General features: G+C 36.7%; 1 protein-coding gene across 1 annotated transcript; it reads left to right on the top strand.

Moving 5' to 3' along the window:
* The first annotated feature begins 667 nt into the window (after window positions 1-667).
* On the top strand, window positions 668-12956 carry Idgf4 (Imaginal disc growth factor 4). The gene is made up of 3 exons (XM_067785836.1): window positions 668-894; window positions 11499-12059; window positions 12131-12956. The coding sequence occupies exons 1-3, from the start codon at window positions 783-785 to the stop codon at window positions 12775-12777; spliced, it is 1320 nt and encodes a 439-aa protein (XP_067641937.1). The 5' UTR covers window positions 668-782; the 3' UTR covers window positions 12778-12956.
* The last annotated feature ends 4954 nt before the right edge of the window (window positions 12957-17910 follow it).

The raw sequence follows: 17910 nt of genomic DNA on the forward strand, positions 1-17910 counted from the left end.
CGTACAAGCACATTCTAGAGTCACCCCTGGCCCACCTTTATGGCGATATCCCGAAAAGGCGTCCACCTATAGACCTAAGGCCCACTCCCTCTTAAAATGCTCAGTAACACCTTTCATTTGATACCCATATCGTACAAACACATTCTAGAGTCACCCCTGGCCCACATTAATGGCGATATCTCGAAAAGGCGTCCACCAATACACCGAAGGCCCACCCGCTTTTAAAATACTCATTAACACCTTTCATTTGATTCCCATATCATACAAACATATTCTAAAGTCACCCCTGGTCCACCTTTATGGCGATATCCCTAAATGGCGTCCATCCATAGAACTATGGCTTACTCTCTCTTAAAATGCTCTTTAATACCTTCCATTTGATGCACATGTCATACAACCACATTCCAGGGTTGCCCTAGGTTAGTTTTCCTACATGGTGATTTTCCCTTATTTTGTCTCCATAGCTCTCAACTGAGTATGTAATGTTCGGTTACACACGAACTTAGCCTTCCTTACTTGTTTATTTATTATTTTGCTTATTGTTTTGCTTATTTGCCGTATGAGGTTTTTGTTCGTCCCGGCGCTCGCTCACCGATCAACCAAACAAGCTCAAATCAACCAGCTGGTAGCAACGACGCACCGGCTTTAGCTTAAAACGCCTTTTCAGATCAATTGGCAGTTTCAGTTTTACTTTGGAGGCGAGTGGTTTATATTCGTTTAGTGTCGCGTATATATTTTATATTTGTAAAGTTAAGTAAATTTCTTTTTTGTTTTTTGCCAAAATGAAAATTATCATTTTGCTAGCAGTGTCGCTGGCCGCCTTGGCGACTGCTCAACAAGCAAGCAACACACATCTTGTTTGCTATTACGATGGCAATAGTTTTGCACGTGAAGGTAAGACAGTAAATAAATTAATAACATTGAAGAAATAAAAAAAAATTTATGCAAGGGAAAAAATTGTTTAGTGTTTGCGGTAAATAAAGCCACAAAAACATAACAAATATAAGTAGGGGTATTCGCTTATAGCGAGAAAAACTATTGACCATGATTCAAAACGTGCTGGATTAATGCTGCTTTTTAGATTTACATTCTATTTCCATCGACTTTAACTTTGCTGCCGTTAATGTGCATTCACTGAGTTCTAAACAACTTCGTATAAAATTTTTTTTTTTTTTTTTTTTTTTGCTTTTTTGATTCGTACAATCTTATATGCTGATGCTCAAAATAATACCCGGTTCGAGTTTTATAGTTTTGAATATAATTCTGATTTCAACTGAAGGTCTAAAAGTAAATATTTTTTTTTTCCAAATAAACAAAAATAATAATTGAATAACAATTATTATTTACCGGTGTTAAGCCCAATAATTCTTAAATATCTTATTTAAAATTGAGCACACCATTAAAAATACAAACTTTTATTACCATCTATCCACATTTTCCAAAAAAGGCACTCCGCCGATAGCCATTTTGGGTCAAAACCAAACTTGTCCTAAAATCGTTCCAATATACATAAAACGTATACACTTTTTCAAGATTTGTTCTTAAAAAATCGTCTCGGAATTATTATAGAGGAAATCCCGAAAACCCAAAAGTCTAAACAATTGGCGTCCCTAATATCCACATACGTTCATGCGTATCAAGACTACATATGTATATGACGATCATTAAAAGTAAGCTAAAGGTTATCAAATAAAGACTTAGAAACATTTGAATAAAACTCGTAGTCCAGATTGTAGTCAACTCATGTGGTTTTGTTATGACATCAAAGCTGCTGAAATAGACGCCGGAAATACTGGGCGCTTTCAGCAAACTGTTGATCAACCTTTCAGTGATCATTTTATGAACTCCCAAGTTTTTTGACATTTTAAAGTGTTGGTTATGAACGTAATTTTCCTCTTATGATAAGAGTAAAGTTGACAAATATGATAAGAAGTCCTTTTCCTAAAAATTTAGGAATAAATATTTTTTTGGCAGTTGGTTCAATTTACCGTTCATAAAACAAAATTTCTATAACTCAACTGATGCAAACTTCATTGCAAACGTATTTATTAAAGTTGTGCTTGCTGAAAGCCATGTTATGCGAATGAAAGATGATGCTCCGGCCAAGAAAGTGTTTCTATCGGAACCCGCCTATGGAAGCAGAGGTAGAGGGCGGCCCCCACTCCGTTGGAAGGACCAGGTGGAAAACGATTTAAACTCCCTTGGTGTGACCAATTGGCGCCGGTTGGCGGAGCGAAGGAGCGACTGGCGCACCTTGTTGGACGGCCATAACCGTTTAGACTGTTAAGCGCCAATTAAGTAAGTAAGTAAGCTTGCTGAAAGCGCCGAATATAAAATCACTCTCTTGTTGTCATTCACTGAATAGTTGTATACGAGCAAAACCAGCTCGCGAGAAAAAGGGGGTCGCTTCAAGCGCTGCGCTATACGCAATTTGCTTCTGAGTACTCGCTGTTACTAAATCAAGAATCGCGCACTTATTCCCAGGTAGGCATCACTGTTGGCAGAAACAGATTCGAAACTCTCTGCAAGTGTTACTCTTGACAAAGTAGACTATTGTGAAGTTAAATCTTTTCTCGGTGCATCGAGAAAACGCTTTATAAGCTCCTCTTCAGACCTTTGTTGTTTAAATCAGGGAATAGGAGCTTGATAAAAAGTTCTTCAGTGGATTTGTAATCCTTTCCCTTGACCCAGCATATGGTAGCGCCGTGCTGGCTTCATCACTTTTGACAGCATGGGGGGATGTCCATATGGAATGAGCGGTTAGAACAAGAAAACAATTGCAATACACTTAACTTATCGCTGAGATGGCGTGCTTTGCTTTTGCAACAGCCGAAAAAGCTCTTAGTTATAAAAGCAAATTAAAAAAAAAAAAATTGTGTAAGTACCAAGTACTGGTAAAGTTCAATGTTTTTAGTTAACGAGTTAAAGTTAGCCACCGCAGAGGCAACCTTAGCAGAAACAAATAATTTCGGACCATTTGAGAAGAGCTTAGTCCGCTTGTTATCTGTTACAAGGGATACCAACAGCGGATAATTATGGTCGAATTAACGGTTTGTTATCGGCTGTTTATGGCCAAATAATCAGCTTCTTGTCGGCATGCCATAAACGATTAACAGATGCGTCATCAGTTCATTAGAGAAACCGATTAGTCGTCTAAAAAAAGTTGAAAACACACTCATAAAATATTGGTAAATTTCCGATAGAAAGTCAATTACATTTAAAAATCGAAAACTTTTAGATGACAAATCAAGAACTTTCGATAAACATTGTTATAACTTTTTGAATCGATGACTATTCTATAATAAATCATTGAATTTTTGATAACAGATCTATAACTTCTCGATAACTTTGTAGAAAACCATAGTTGACTTCTCGATAAATAATCGATAACATGATGATAAAAAAGGAGTAACTCCTTGAGAATATTTTTTGTCGATATCAAATTCATAACACTTCGAAAACAAAACAAAAACTCGTCCTTAGCTTGTCTATAGCACATCTATAGCAAACCGAAATAACAAACCGTTAATACTTAAATGACAAATTTGTAACACGCCGTCCGTTTCCGGTTTCGGCGTCGGGTTTGGCTTTAGTTCTTCCTTCTAATCTCTCCATTCCTCTCCCGTCCTACGTACTTGGTTCAGAATGAGAAAATTCACCTAGGACCGTTCTTAAAGCAAATTACAGGCATCAAAAGAAAACATTTTTGTGATTAAGATTTTTATATAAGTTCGTGACTGATATCAAGAAAAGTTTACTTAATTTTTTAGTTTATGTAACTTTGATTTATTTAATCCTAGCGAAATACTAAAAAAGATATTTATTACATCATCCTTTATTTACCTTTTTTTTTAAATAAATAATCATATATATACAAAAATTTTCTGTATGTATTAGTCTTACATATGTCACAAGTACAATGTGATAACCTCTTGATGGCTCATTACTTAGATGCAGAGAATATTTTTTTATTTTCATATTTAATATCATGCTCTCATACATAATAATTTTGGCGACCGCCGTGGTGTGATGGTAGCGTGCTCCGCCATCCACACCGAAGATCCTGGCTTCACGCCCCGGGCAAAGCAACATCAAAATTTTAAAACCAAGTTTTTTGAATTAGAAGAAAATTTTTCTAAGCGGGGTCGCCCCTCGGCAGTGTTTGGCAAGCACTTTGAGTGTATTTCTGACATGAAAAGCTTCCAGTGAAAACTCATCTGCTTTGCAGATGCCGTTGGAAGTCGGCATGAAAAACAATTTGTAGGAAAAAATCAAGAGGAGCACGACGCAAATAGGAAAAAAAGCTCGGCCTAAAATCTCTTCGGAAGTTATCGCGCCTTACACTTACACTCATTCATATTTACGCAAGTTAACTGTTGTTTACATAGCTCATGAAAGCAATAGAAATTTTTGTAGATTAATTATGAGTGGCAGATGATTTGCCTTTATTATGCGTAGGCACTTAAGCTTTCAAGTAGAGAAGCCAAACAAAGAATTGTTTATTAAATTTTTAATTTAAGAGGAATAAAAATTAACAACAGCATGTGGAAAACCATATCGAAATGCATATAAATTAAGGTGGTCCTATTTATCTACTTTTGCAGCTTTTTTTTTTTTTTTTTTTTGAATATTCAACTAAAGGCGGTGACACAAAGACATTTTTCATATAGATGCGTTTAACACAAGCTTATGCATTCCAATAACATCGTCACAATCAACCAAGATGTTGCGTTTGTAAATATGAAGGAACTTCAGACTTGGCAATTGAAGTTTATTACGCCTTGCCAATTCACATACAAAATTTCGCCAAGCACTTGTAAACATTCTCCCTATACAACAAAAATACTTGCTTACATATTTGGTGTCGTATTCGATTGTTAAAAAAAATAAAAATAAATGTAAGGCGCGATAACCTCCGAAGAGATCTAAGGCCGAGCTTCTCTTCCAATTTGCGTCGTGCTCCTCTTGATTTTCCCTACAAATTGGCCGGAGGGGACCTACATGTTTTATGCCGACTCCGAACGGCATCTGAAATGCAGATGAGTTTTCACTGAGAGCTTTTCATGGCAGAAATACACCCGAAGCGCTTGCCAAACACAACCGAGGGGCGACCCCGCTTAGAAACATTTACTTCTAATTGAAAAACCTTATTTCTAAAATTTTGATGTTGCTTTGCCCGGGGTGTGAACCCAGGGCATACGGTGTGGTAGGCGGAGCACACTACCATCACACCATGGTGGCCGCCGTTGATTGCTATATTGCAGCTTTTAATTGCGAAAAATGTTAGAAAATTTACCAACCAGTGGGAAAAATAATTTCACTTGCAAAGTGTGCCAACACCCTTAGCCAAAGCATATGTCAAATTCTTCTTCTTATGATTTGCTTGGAACAAAATTGGATAGTTGGCTACTTTTCAATATCAGATGGCGCCAGTGTCGCTCGTTCTACCGTTCTCCATAAAAATACGTGTAATCTACTCATAATGCATAAGCATGTGTTAAACTCATCTATATGAAAAACTGCTTATGTGTCGGACCTATAAGAAACATATTTTTTTTTTTAATGATGTTTTTTTTTCTACATGTAAAAGATCTATATTTGTGAGTCACCAACAATAATAGTTATTTAAAGGGCAATGCCTAAGTTCATTCTCTTATTATTTCTAGGCATATAATTTCATTACAACTCTCAATTAAGTAATTTATAACTGTTGGCCGTCATAAGCTCAATTACTTTCAATTGTATTGCTTCCGAGAAAAATTTAAACTTACTCGTTTTTTTGTATGTAAGTGTGAAAGCTGTAAACAAGTCAGTATATTATTGTTGGCACCACCTCAAGTCTTGATTTCGCAGTAAAAGCAATAAATTAATTTGCTCATATCTGGAAGGTGATATACCCAAGTCAATTAATCAATTACGAAAATATGTTTTGGTTAATGTGGCACTCTCAACTTGTAAAGCATTTTCGTTGTTCTTCGCATGAGGCAAATTGTAGTCGCTGAAGCTTCAAACGAAAATTACTATATAATATTAGTTTAATAAACCTTTTGGTAATAATATGTGCATGAAATAAAATTTCTTTATATTGAACAAGAGAATATCCGCACCCGTTAAGATTTGGGAAAAAAATGCCAAAAAAAAAATAAACAGTTCATTGGTGCTAATTTGTATGACCTCCAGATAACCTTTGCTGTGCCGCATTTTGTAGTTCATTGCTTCAAGGGCAATTGCTCATAATAATAATCAATCTCAGCCACACCTTAATGCTGTCGCACAAAAAAGCGTGCATACTCCCATAAGTATGTATGGGGGACATGGTGATCGACAAATTGAGAGTAGAAGTAACAAATATTTATTATACAAACAATTCCTTCAATCCCGAAAAACACCACCACTTGCGCCCAGATTGAATTCAAACCGAAACAGAGATAACTTTACCAGAATTAATTGGTAACACTCCGATAACTAATCAATAACTTTCAGAAAATAGATCCAAGTTTTTTTATAACATACGGATAGCTTGTCTACAAATAATCGATAGCTTTTTGATAACAAATCGTAAATTTTGAAATAAAAAATCGAAGCATACATACTACAGTAATTGTATGCCCTTACAAAATATTGTTCGAGATATGTTAAGTCCTGCCGCTTGCGTAATATTCCAACATTTAATTAAAGAAATCGCGCGATATGGGGAACCTCGTTTTGTATCAAACAGCTCAGAGAAGTTCATCTTAATTCTGACTTAGCTGATGTTTGTTATTTAGTTAGCTGTGCCACTGCTCATAGCTGAAGTCTTGGCCTGGCGAGCACATGACAGGAGCTCTTAACCTGCTCGATCGTTTTCTCTTGCAGCCCGCACTTCGTACATCTTCTATCACTGATGAGACCATATTCAAAAGCATGTGATGCTAGAAGGCAGTGGCCAGTCAGACTTAGTCTTATGACATGCTTGGTACCACGCCTTTCCTACTTGGTCGATCATATACCACTCTTGCTTCGTTTCATGGCGCCCAATCTCTTTGTGATATCTTTGGTACAAGGTTCGAGGGATTAGCCCTTTTTAGCTAGCTCATCCGTTTTTTAATTTCCATTCATTTCCATATGCCCTGGGTACCTAATTAACTTCTCCCTACTTAGCTTAGTTTTAGGAATATCTTACATTCCAACACATTGTGCTACGCGAGATTATTGTATTAGTTAGTATTGGGCCGCCAATAGCAAAGTTGAAAGGGCTAAGAAGCTCGGCCTCAATCTTTTGTGAGGAAAATCGCGCCAAATTTTTATTTTACTTTTTCTAAACAAACAACGTCTCCATATTATAAGAGAAATAGAACGATATGCCACGTATATTTCAGCATTCTTTTAAATGCATAAAATTCCTTTGAGGCTTTCGCTACTCTCTCATTCATGTTGAGCTTTCAGCACGACTTGCTATCTAGAATAATTACTAGATATTTCGTACAAGATTTCTCCTGCAGGGTTCAAGGTTCGCCTATTTCGATTCACGAACTTATGTCTTATGGTATTTAAATAGCTCCGCAAGCTATCCATCAGCAACCGCAGCTTTATTAATGCTTTTAATCTGGTTATGGCTACATTTAAACCGCTAAAGCACGTTAGTATAATATCAATCTCATTATCATTGATTGCTAGGTCCGTTTCACATCTTTCTTTGGCACTGCATCGCATCGATGTCTCCATTAAACAGAACATATAAGTATGCTCTCCTAATCTAAGGGATCTAAGTAAATATATTGTGGAAGGAAGACTTTTAAAATTTTTAAAATAAGGCGTGGCACCGCCCGAAAACAATGCAATCAAAAGGCTGTATGTATGTATGTATACAGTTTACCGCAATTTTGTTAATAGGCATTCTCGCAGTACCGACCTAGTGGATATTTCCATTCAAACGGAAGGCATACAAACTCAAAACTAACAAAGCACTTAGCTATAAAAATAAGCTTTGACAACTTCTAAGAAAATTACGAAGCAACTGACACAAATCCCAAACTCATGACGAGTTTAGCTAAAACTTTATAATTTTTCTTTACTTGTCATATAACAATAGATACAAAGCCTAAGTGCGCCTACTTTGTATTCAGAAAGCATTCAAGGTGATGCTAATTTGTTAAAAAAAAAAAATACAAAAAGCCAAGCGAAGTAAATTTCAAAAAACTTATACGCAATTGTCTCCATTATATTTTGCAATCGCACTGTATTTGCTTTCGTTTTCGCACATTTTTGAGCTGACAACAAAAAACGTTTATATTTTGTTATTGAATGTAGTCTATTCAGACAATCTACCTAAACAAATAAATGAGTGTGTGTGTTGAAAAGCGAATAGCAGAAAAATTATAGATTACGATTAGCCATAACTTAGATCACATTTATACCTGAGCAAATTTTTATTAAATCCACAATAGTTTATCTACGCATTCATATATTACCCGTCCCTAGGAACCCTAGCTTTTACCATCTTCAGTTAGTCACTTATTTATAAGTTATCGAAATTTTAGTTTTCTCCATGCTATCTAAAGCTTCGTGTCTTGGTTAAGTCTAAAGAAAAAGTTTAAACAAACATCAGCTGTTTGGCTCGTTTCACTTTATTCACAATAGGTCTTTGCAATTTGGTCTACAAAAAACTCACAGTTAGATATATGTAGATTTAATCGGGGCTTGGTCACTCTATGTTGGTGAAAATGAAAATATCAAATGAAGAAATTTGAGAGATTCCCATCTCCAGGTAAAATCTCACTTTACTGGAGATGATTAAAGCGGCACTAGTAGCGGTAAAATTTTCACGTTTGTCAATAATTTCTTACTTCCATTAAGACATGACACCCTAGAGTTGGTTTTAGATAAAGGAAATAATTGGCATCCCTTAAATTTTTTCAGAATTATCGATTATTGAAGCAGAAAAACTTTGTATAGGAAATATAGTTATTCAATTACCGATCAGAAGTTTAATACTAAAAAGAAACCATAATCTCGGATAATTACGTCGTCACATAGAGCATAGCCTGAACTGATAAATAATGCTTAAAAATTTTAATAATTATTTATTATATTGAGTGGTCTTCAGGCAATTATTTAATGAATAACCGCCATTAGGCATGACTTTTAAATGATAATTAACTAAAAAATTTCACACAAAAATTAGTTATTTTCTTTTTAATTGCATGATAAATATAATTATTTGATTATTTTAGTTAATTTTGATTATTTTTAATCACAGCATTGACATAATTATTTGACTAATGTCAATCAATTATGCTTGTTTTAATGACATAATTAATAAAACTAAATGATTAATACGCTGGTTCATTTTAATTGTCCGATTAACTTTAACTATTTGATTATTTTTAAATTATTTAATTGTTTTTTAAATTATTTAATTGTTTTTAATCTGAAACAATAGCTAATTTTTCCAAATATTTGGTGATCTTTTATTTATTGCCAATAACTCTGCATATTTTTGATTATTTCTTGAACTAATTTATTTTTAATTCAATTTTGATTATTTTAATAACATCTTCAACACAACCAATTGATTAATTTGTCGATTGATTTAATCCATTTGATTGTTTTTTTAATTACTTCATTTTCTTTTTTAATCCTAAACATTGGCTTATTTTTCCAAATATTGTTGATTATATTTTCAATGGCTAATAATCGTGATTATTTTTTATTGTTTTTTGACTAAGTTATTTTTAATTCAATTGCGATTATATTAATGGTAAATTAGCTGATTGATTTTAATTGTTCGATTCATTTTCATTATTTGATTATTTTTAAATTACTATTTTTTTAATGCCTATAATCGTCAATATTTTTAATAATTTTTTTAAGAACTAATTTTTAATTAAGTTTTGGTTTTTTAATAAAATAATTAGTACAACTAAATGACTAATTAGCTGATTGATTTTGATTGTTTAGTTATATTTAATTATATCGTTATTTTCAAATTACTTGATTGTTTTTAATCCTAAACAAAGGCTAATTTTATCAAATATGTTTGACTATTTTTTCAATGAAATAATCGTGGTTATTTTTGATAATTTTTTGATATAAGTAATTTTTATTTAAATTTTGATTATTTCAATAACACAGCAGACGCTCAAAAATTAGAACCACTTTGTTTTTAGGGTGATTCCAATTTCTGAAAAATTCTAATTCCTGGACGTTTTTTTATTTGCATAAAACCTTTAAAGTTTAGTCAATTTGCATTAAAAAAACTACAATGAAATTGTGTCTTATTCAATTTTGTTAATAAAAACGAGAAGACATAAGGTAACAATCCAGTCCAATACACATCATACACCAAATCAAAAAAAGATACAAAAAAAAAAACTCCAATTACAATAAATATATTTTTAATTAAACATACTTAAAAAATCGATAGAAACACATCAAAAAAGCCACAAATTAAGCAAAAACTCCATAACTAATATTCAGCGATGTGCAATAATTTTTTGTTAGCCTCATGATAGGTATTAGAAACAACCTTTAAAATTAACAAAATTTAAAATTAATGGTTTATTCGAGTTGATATAGCTGATTGCAGATGGCGCCACGTCAAGTTCTAGGACTAACCGCTTCCCCTGAACAATTTTGTCAATATTTTCCAAGATCTGAACTTTGGTTTGCAAGGACAAAGTATTTTTCTTACGTTTATTTGGCACTTAAGCGAATTACTTTTATTTTTAAACAAACAAAAACTCGTGCACGCGCATCAAATTTCTCACAAAAACTGTACAGAACCGTGAAGAAAATCCAACGACTACCGAGCGTTACATGAACAAATTGGGGATTCCCATTTTTATATCTATTTTGCAACAAAAATCAAAATACGCTTAGAAATTATAATTTTCGATTCTAGCTAAAAAAAGTAATAAATCAATAAAATAAAAAGGGCAACGAAATTAATGACCAATATTGTTAATGGAAATTTAAAAAGTGTCATAACTTCATTAGTTGTCGCGTAAACGCCTAAGTAATTTCGGCCGCTTCGTAACAAGCCAGTCTATCCCTGTTTCGCGATAACTGACGGCTATTGGGCGCACCAAAGGAGGCCAAATCTTCCTTCAGTTGAGATATCCCCTTCCTCGGCTTCCAAACAGCGATGTCGACTGATATACTTTTTTGGCCGGAGCGTTTTGGCCATCCGCATACCATGACCTAGCCGGCGAAGCCTTTGGTTTTTTTCACTAGATCAGGTCAGGTATGACGAGTAACCTTTAGAGATTGATTTTCGTTCGTCGAGAGAGGATTTTAACTTTGCTCTCTCAGGCCAAGGTACCACTTATTGGCAAAAGTTATTCTACGTTTTATTTCTTAGCTGACATTGCTTTTACTGGCATCGCTGTAGGCAAAATCCTTCACAGTCCAGAACTTATATCCGTCAGTCATACGAACATTACTTGCTTTCAAAAAATATTTTTTCTTTGCTTAACTTAAACAAATTTTACAATTTCTACCTTCTTTACTCCCCACAGGCCTCTCAAAACTCACCATCAATGATTTGGAACCAGCGTTACAGTTCTGCTCTCATCTAATTTATGGTTATGCTGGCATTAGCCCCACATCAAATAAACTTGTCAGCCTTAATGAAAAACTTGATTTGGATATCGGCTCTGGACTATATCGTACTGTCGCCGGTTTCAAGAAGAAGTTCCCACATTTGAAAGTTTTGTTGAGCGTGGGCGGTGACAAAGATGAAGTAGATCCCGATAACAATAAATACCTAACACTCTTGGAGAGCACAAATGCGCGCATACCTTTCATAAATAGCGCCCATTCTCTTCTGAAGACATACGGTTTCGATGGACTCGATTTGGCATGGCAATTCACCAAGAATAAGGCGAAGAAAGAGCATAGCGGTATTGGTAAACTGTGGAAGGGTTTTAAAAAAATCTTCTCTGGTGATTTCGTTGTTGACGAGAAAGCTGAAGAGCATAAGGAGCAATTTACTGCAATTGTGCGCGAATTGAAGAATGCTTTTCGTCCAGATGGCTTTTTGCTCGGTTTGTCGGTGTTGCCTAATGTGAATTCGTCCCGTAAGTATTTTTCCCCAAGTATAATGTTTAGCATAAAATTCCTATTAAGTTTTTGTTTCGACTATTTTCAGTCTTCTACGATGTACCCGCCATTGTTAATAACTTGGACTACGTAAATTTGCACGCCTATGACTTCCAAACACCTGAACGTAATCCAGAAGTTGCTGATTATCCAGCACCCATTTATGAGTTGAATGATCGTAATCCGGAAGCCAACGTCAACTACCAAGTGCAATATTGGTTAAACAATCACTGCCCTGCCACGAAAATCAACGTGGGTATTGCCGCATATGGACGTGCTTGGAAAATGACTAAAGACTCGGGGCTCACCGGTTTGCCACCAGTTCTTGAGACAGATGGTGTTGCTGCAGCTGGCTCTCAAACGCAAAAACCAGGTTTACTTAGTTGGCCTGAGGTATGCGGCAAATTACCAAATCCCGCCAATCAACATTTGAAAGGTGCCGATGGCCCTCTGCGCAAAGTTGGTGATCCTACAAAGCGTTTTGGTAACTACGCCTATCGCTCAGCTGATGATAATGGTGATCATGGTATGTGGGTGGGTTATGAGGATCCCGATACAGCGGCAAATAAAGCTGCCTTTGTGAAGTCACGCGGTTTGGGCGGTGTTGCTTTGATGGATTTGTCATTCGATGATTTTCGTGGTGCTTGCACTGGCGATAAGTTCCCAATTTTACGTGCCATCAAGTTCAAGTTGTAAGCTGAGAGCTTAGCGAGTTTCCCTAGGGAGCTGTAATTCTAATTGCATTATACAGTTTTAAGTTTTTTGTTTTGTTTATTTAAGATTCACTGTCGATTGTTAAATTGTCACATTTATATCAAAATATAATACGCAGAATTATTTCATAAAAAAAACTGTAGCGATAGGCCAAGGCGAATTTTAACAAGGTGATGGTAAAGCGAATACAACCCAATTTTCCGTGCAGGAGAATGTCAAATCAAAACTAATTAAGCATTGATTTCAATTAACTGACATATGAAACCAAGGCGAATTTAGTACCAGGTGTTATTATCCCAACAGCTCATTGCTACTTCTTGATTATTTTCCATACAACGCCTTGTAATTTAATATGTCAGTTAATCGAAATCAATTAAAATTTTCTTTTGAATTTCTTCTGCACGGCGAAATTGGTTGAATTCGCTTTGCCACCACCGGGTATGGATTCGCCTTGTGTGAAGCATAGTCAAAAAGAAGCATTTAGCTATTGGCGTGACGTTGTTGTTGCAGCAGTGCTTTTGGGATAACAACACCTGGTACTGAAATGCGCTTTGCGATAGGCACAATTGAAGTTTCTTTGAAAGACACTCCGAGTGGGGGTATTACCCCAAACTGTCTTTCGATCCAAATAATTGGCATGAACTTAAAATTCATGACTTTTACTCTGATCTACAGCACAAGTTCATTGACCTCCTATGTATACAAGACTCCTCCTTAACAAGTTACGTTTCGATCAAATATATTTTCGGAATCTCAAAAAAACCAAATATGAATTGAAGGATCACTTACGGTGGTGCATAGTCTCACACGGTCACGTAATAGTAATTTGTATCAACTAAAACCAAACTGGGGTAGTGAACAACGTCCGTGGAGAAAGAAGACATTTAGTGACTCTAAGGTTTCTAATAGGCGGCTCTTCACCAAAGCCAGGAAGAAAAAGCTTCAATCGAATTGAAAGCTCTACATGGTACAATCAGATATTTTTAAACATTAAATTAGAAGAGCCAAGGGTTACACCTTAGTAAGCTTCTGGGAAAACGTAGAAGGGTCTTATCCTAAGAGAAGAAGATGGAAATGAGTAATGATCGTTGAGGATTTCCTGGAGTTGCTGATGGACACTTGCACAGAAGTCTGCTTTCCTGCGCGTCAATTACTGATATAAATGGAATGCCACCCACCCCTCGTGGAAAGCCCAACTTGCATCGGGCAATATCTTACTTTCTGCGCAACTGTAGAGGTATTCTCTTCTTCCTTTTCCTCTCCTTCGTGTTCTTTTTCTTCGTGTAGTTTAGCAATAAAGAGAGTTTCCGAAGGGTTTAGGGACTTTCTCCGATGTTGATGGCCATTTTCCAGATACAGATCAGACCCGTCCGGCAAATATTAGAATTAAAATATCCTGAAAGATTTAACTGACCACGTTGAAACTTGTAGGTCACGCAACCCATGCTGGCCGAAAACACTTGCGAATCGCGCGGACCTCGCCTATTAGGTAAACAGGATTTGCTAAGGGTATGTGTGCATTTAGAAAGGATTATGCAACACAACCCAATCTAGAGATCTCTGGAGCAATTTTAGTGCTCACTAGCTTTCATTTACGCTAAATGTCTGAAGTTGGATTATGTCCTAAATTATGGAATTTGTCTTCTTTATTCCTAAATATGGGAAATCTGTCACGTTTCTCACTGGATTCCTCTAGATCACTTTGCTGTATCCCAACATTCCTACTGTGGGGGCAGGTGTATAGAAGCGGCTCTCCGTTCGGTTGTGAAATAGCTGGGAGGGTCACTTTAGAGCACAGAATTTGTGCTTGGTATATTTTTTGATATCGAAGAAGCCTTCAGCGACGTCCTCACAAAAGCATTTGATAGAGTTCGGTTAGTAGTAGGAGTCGAATTGGCTCTAGTCGAATTTATCAGCAAATTATTGAGTATCAGAACTGCCATGCCAGGGATAGCGACGCCTCTAATAAAATATAATGGCTACATTACAGGGAGTGCTCGCTCTCTATTGCTAAAAGTTGGGTTTATGGACGACCTACTTCAGGAACTTGAGGGTGGTATCTGCCTGATCATCCTTGTCTGGAATCATTTTCGAATATCTTGAGGGACGTATTACAAGGATGCCCGGGTGCCGTGATCAAGTGGCCTGAATGACCGTAATTAGATGGATCTGTTCATCTGAAGGTACTAAATTTCTGAACTAAAACTATCCCAAACTTAATTAGTACCGGTGGTGCTGCCTGACAGGGATAATTATCCTAGACCTACTATTGACAGGAATTTATAAGCCTTATGTGAAATACACACGTACAAAAAAGGTGCAAATACGCTCAACAGCTAAAGACTCAGTCTTCATCAGTCCTCACGTAGCTAAGAGGTTGAAATGAGAAGCAGTAAAAACAGGGTCGTGTCCTAAGCTAAGTGGCACTTATGTCATCGGTAGCTGTAAAAAACGTTAGATAAAGGTGCAAACTTAACAACACTGATACCGATGTGGGTATTTGGGGCAGTATGATCGACGGCGCGGAGTAAGCGGATAAACTAGCAGGGACTGCGTCATTGATACACATCACAGAGGTAGTCGCGGTGCATCGTCCACTTAGCTGAATAAGAAGATACTTCTTTAACAGATGAAATAAAGCTTACATTCTCAATTGGTTCTTTGCTGACCAAATGGATCACCGAACAAATGTGGACTTATTACGGGTCTACGGTGCTCAAATGGCGGACGAGGCGATACAGTAGAGTAGAGGAGTAGAGTCTGCGGTATACTGTGCTGATCCGGAAATAATCAGATCCTACAGGCTACCGGATTACTGTAACGTTTTCCAAGCGGAAATATTAGCCGTAACCAAAGCAGTAGAAACACTGGAAGAGAATAGCTTGAGTTACAACCGTGTTAACTTTTATATTGACAGTCAAGCAGCAATTAAAGCAATAATCTATCATAGCAAAGCATCTAAATGCTTGTAAGTGTGTAAGCAGCCTCTGGATAGAATCGGGACAGGGAGAAGCATACATCTATATTGGGTCCCAGGGCATATGGGAATAGATGGGAATGAAAACCCGGATGAACTAGCTAAAACGGCGCATCCCTTTAAGCTTGCTCCGTAGACGTCACAATTAGACTGGGCGAGATTAAGCGAAGGCGAGAGGTGAACATGATCGACCAAGCGGGAAAGGCGTGGGTTCAAGCTCGGGGCTACAAAGTGTCGAAGAGTATGTGTAAGCCTTACAACCTTAGACTAACAAAGTTGGTTCTATCATTAAAAATAGAGGACTGTTGACTCATGACGGATATTCTGACGAGACATTGCCTTCTGGCGTCACATGCCTTTAAATTAGGCTTGGTCAGTGATAGCAGATATAGGAAGTGCGGATTGGAGGTGGAAACGATCGAACACATTCTGTGCTCGTGCCCTGCGCTTGCCAGGCTAAGACTACAGCTATTAGGAGTGACACAGCTATCAGTTCTAGAATCAGCATCTGGCTTAAGTCCTAGGACGCTTCTAGTATTTGCCAAGAACACGGAGTTATTTTATAAATAGGTCCTGGTTTTTTGATAGGGTTTTTCAGTTTGGTGGTTAAAACAAACTGTTGGTAACACTACGGACTCATTCAGTGTATGTTAGGTCCTCATGGACCGGCCAGTTCAGCCTAACCTAACCTAACGGGTCTACCAGAGGAAAGTGTGAAAGTCTCCTTCAATTTCGAGTATACCATACAGCAAAGTAAGCTATTAGAAAAAGCTCCACTAGTTTATAATCAACAAGTTTTCATTTATATTTTGCCTGCAATAGTCCACGATTAAATTCATAGATGTCTCATTTGCGTTTGCTTTATTTATATAACAGTTCAATCGCATGTGTCCACGGGCATTCAATACATAAATTACACAATGATTTACCAACACATACAGCTTGCTTGATGGCTGGAATGCAATACAAAAGACTTTAATGTGATATTTACGCCCACAAATACTAATGCACGATTATCCATCGAGCTACATATACACATTTCATTTGTATATCCACGCGAATTTGCATCAACTTCAATTTCATCGAAGGAAGCACATAAATCGTAACAGGACGACGGTCAATACAATTGACAACTTCATTTTCGTTTCCATTCAGGAACTGCAGAAGTCATTGAGATGAATGCCAAATACGTAGATGTGCTAACGAAAAAACGGTAGACGTTCACATAAATATTTACATGGCATCCCTTCTGTAAAATAACAAAACAGTTCCAAAATAATGCAGTCGTTTTGTATCTCGTTCTGTACCGGTTACATAATTGACTCTTAAATGATACAACGATTTATTGGTTATCGACAATCACCGATTTATGGCTGGGAATCATGGAAGATGTCGAAAGAAGATGAGGTGGCACTTCGAGTGTTCGAGAGGAAAGTTTTCCGAGAGATTTATGGTCCTGTCCGTGATTCTGACGGCGAATATATAAGGGAGTATAGTGATGAGCTGTATGAGCTCTACGCAGATATGATGATAGTGCAGCGAATAAAAATCCAAAGGCTTTGCTGACTAGGTCATGTTATGCGAATTGACGAAGACGGTCGGCCAACAAAATACTTCAGTCGACAGCGCAGTTTGGAAGCAGAGAAAGGGGAACACCTCCACTATGTTGGGAGAGGCAGTTGAAGCATTCGTTAGGTATTAACCATGCACAAAATCGTGCGGTTAATTCCTAAAGAGACTAGACTGCGATTGCTGTATCCGTAAGGGTGCAAAAGTACCCATTGGGGTACAAAAAGAACCTGGCGGATACAAGCTTTAAGGTTGTCGAAGTGAGTAGAACAAATACCTTTCTGATACTGCCCGTTCAGGCATAGGGAGTTCTATTTGGTCTCTCTATAGGAAACTCTAAAATAAAAGGGAAAACTACATCCGTCTAAAGAGATCAAAATGATTTAAAAAATCAAAATCTTTTACTATATCATTCATCTGCGCATATTGACCCACAGGGAGGAAGGCCGATTTGGTGAAAAACGCAAAAACAAGGAACAACCGCAACAGACCGCCAATGATTTCGCAACTCTACCCTCACACCCTCTCTCTGAAAGACGAAGTCAACCCGAAGGAAGCATGAGCAGTAG

This window comes from Eurosta solidaginis, chromosome 4, assembly GCF_040869045.1.
Source record: "Eurosta solidaginis isolate ZX-2024a chromosome 4, ASM4086904v1, whole genome shotgun sequence".
Taxonomy (NCBI): domain Eukaryota; kingdom Metazoa; phylum Arthropoda; class Insecta; order Diptera; family Tephritidae; genus Eurosta; species Eurosta solidaginis.

Excerpts from the sequence above, each read along its gene's own strand:
- Idgf4 (XM_067785836.1), top strand. The coding sequence starts at position 783 with ATGAAAATTATCATTTTGCTAGCAGTGTCGCTGGCCGCCTTGGCGACT. Across the intron at positions 895-11,498 it reads CAATAGTTTTGCACGTGAAG|GCCTCTCAAAACTCACCATC; the intron begins GTAAGACAGTAA and ends TACTCCCCACAG. Across the intron at positions 12,060-12,130 it reads GCCTAATGTGAATTCGTCCC|TCTTCTACGATGTACCCGCC; the intron begins GTAAGTATTTTT and ends GACTATTTTCAG.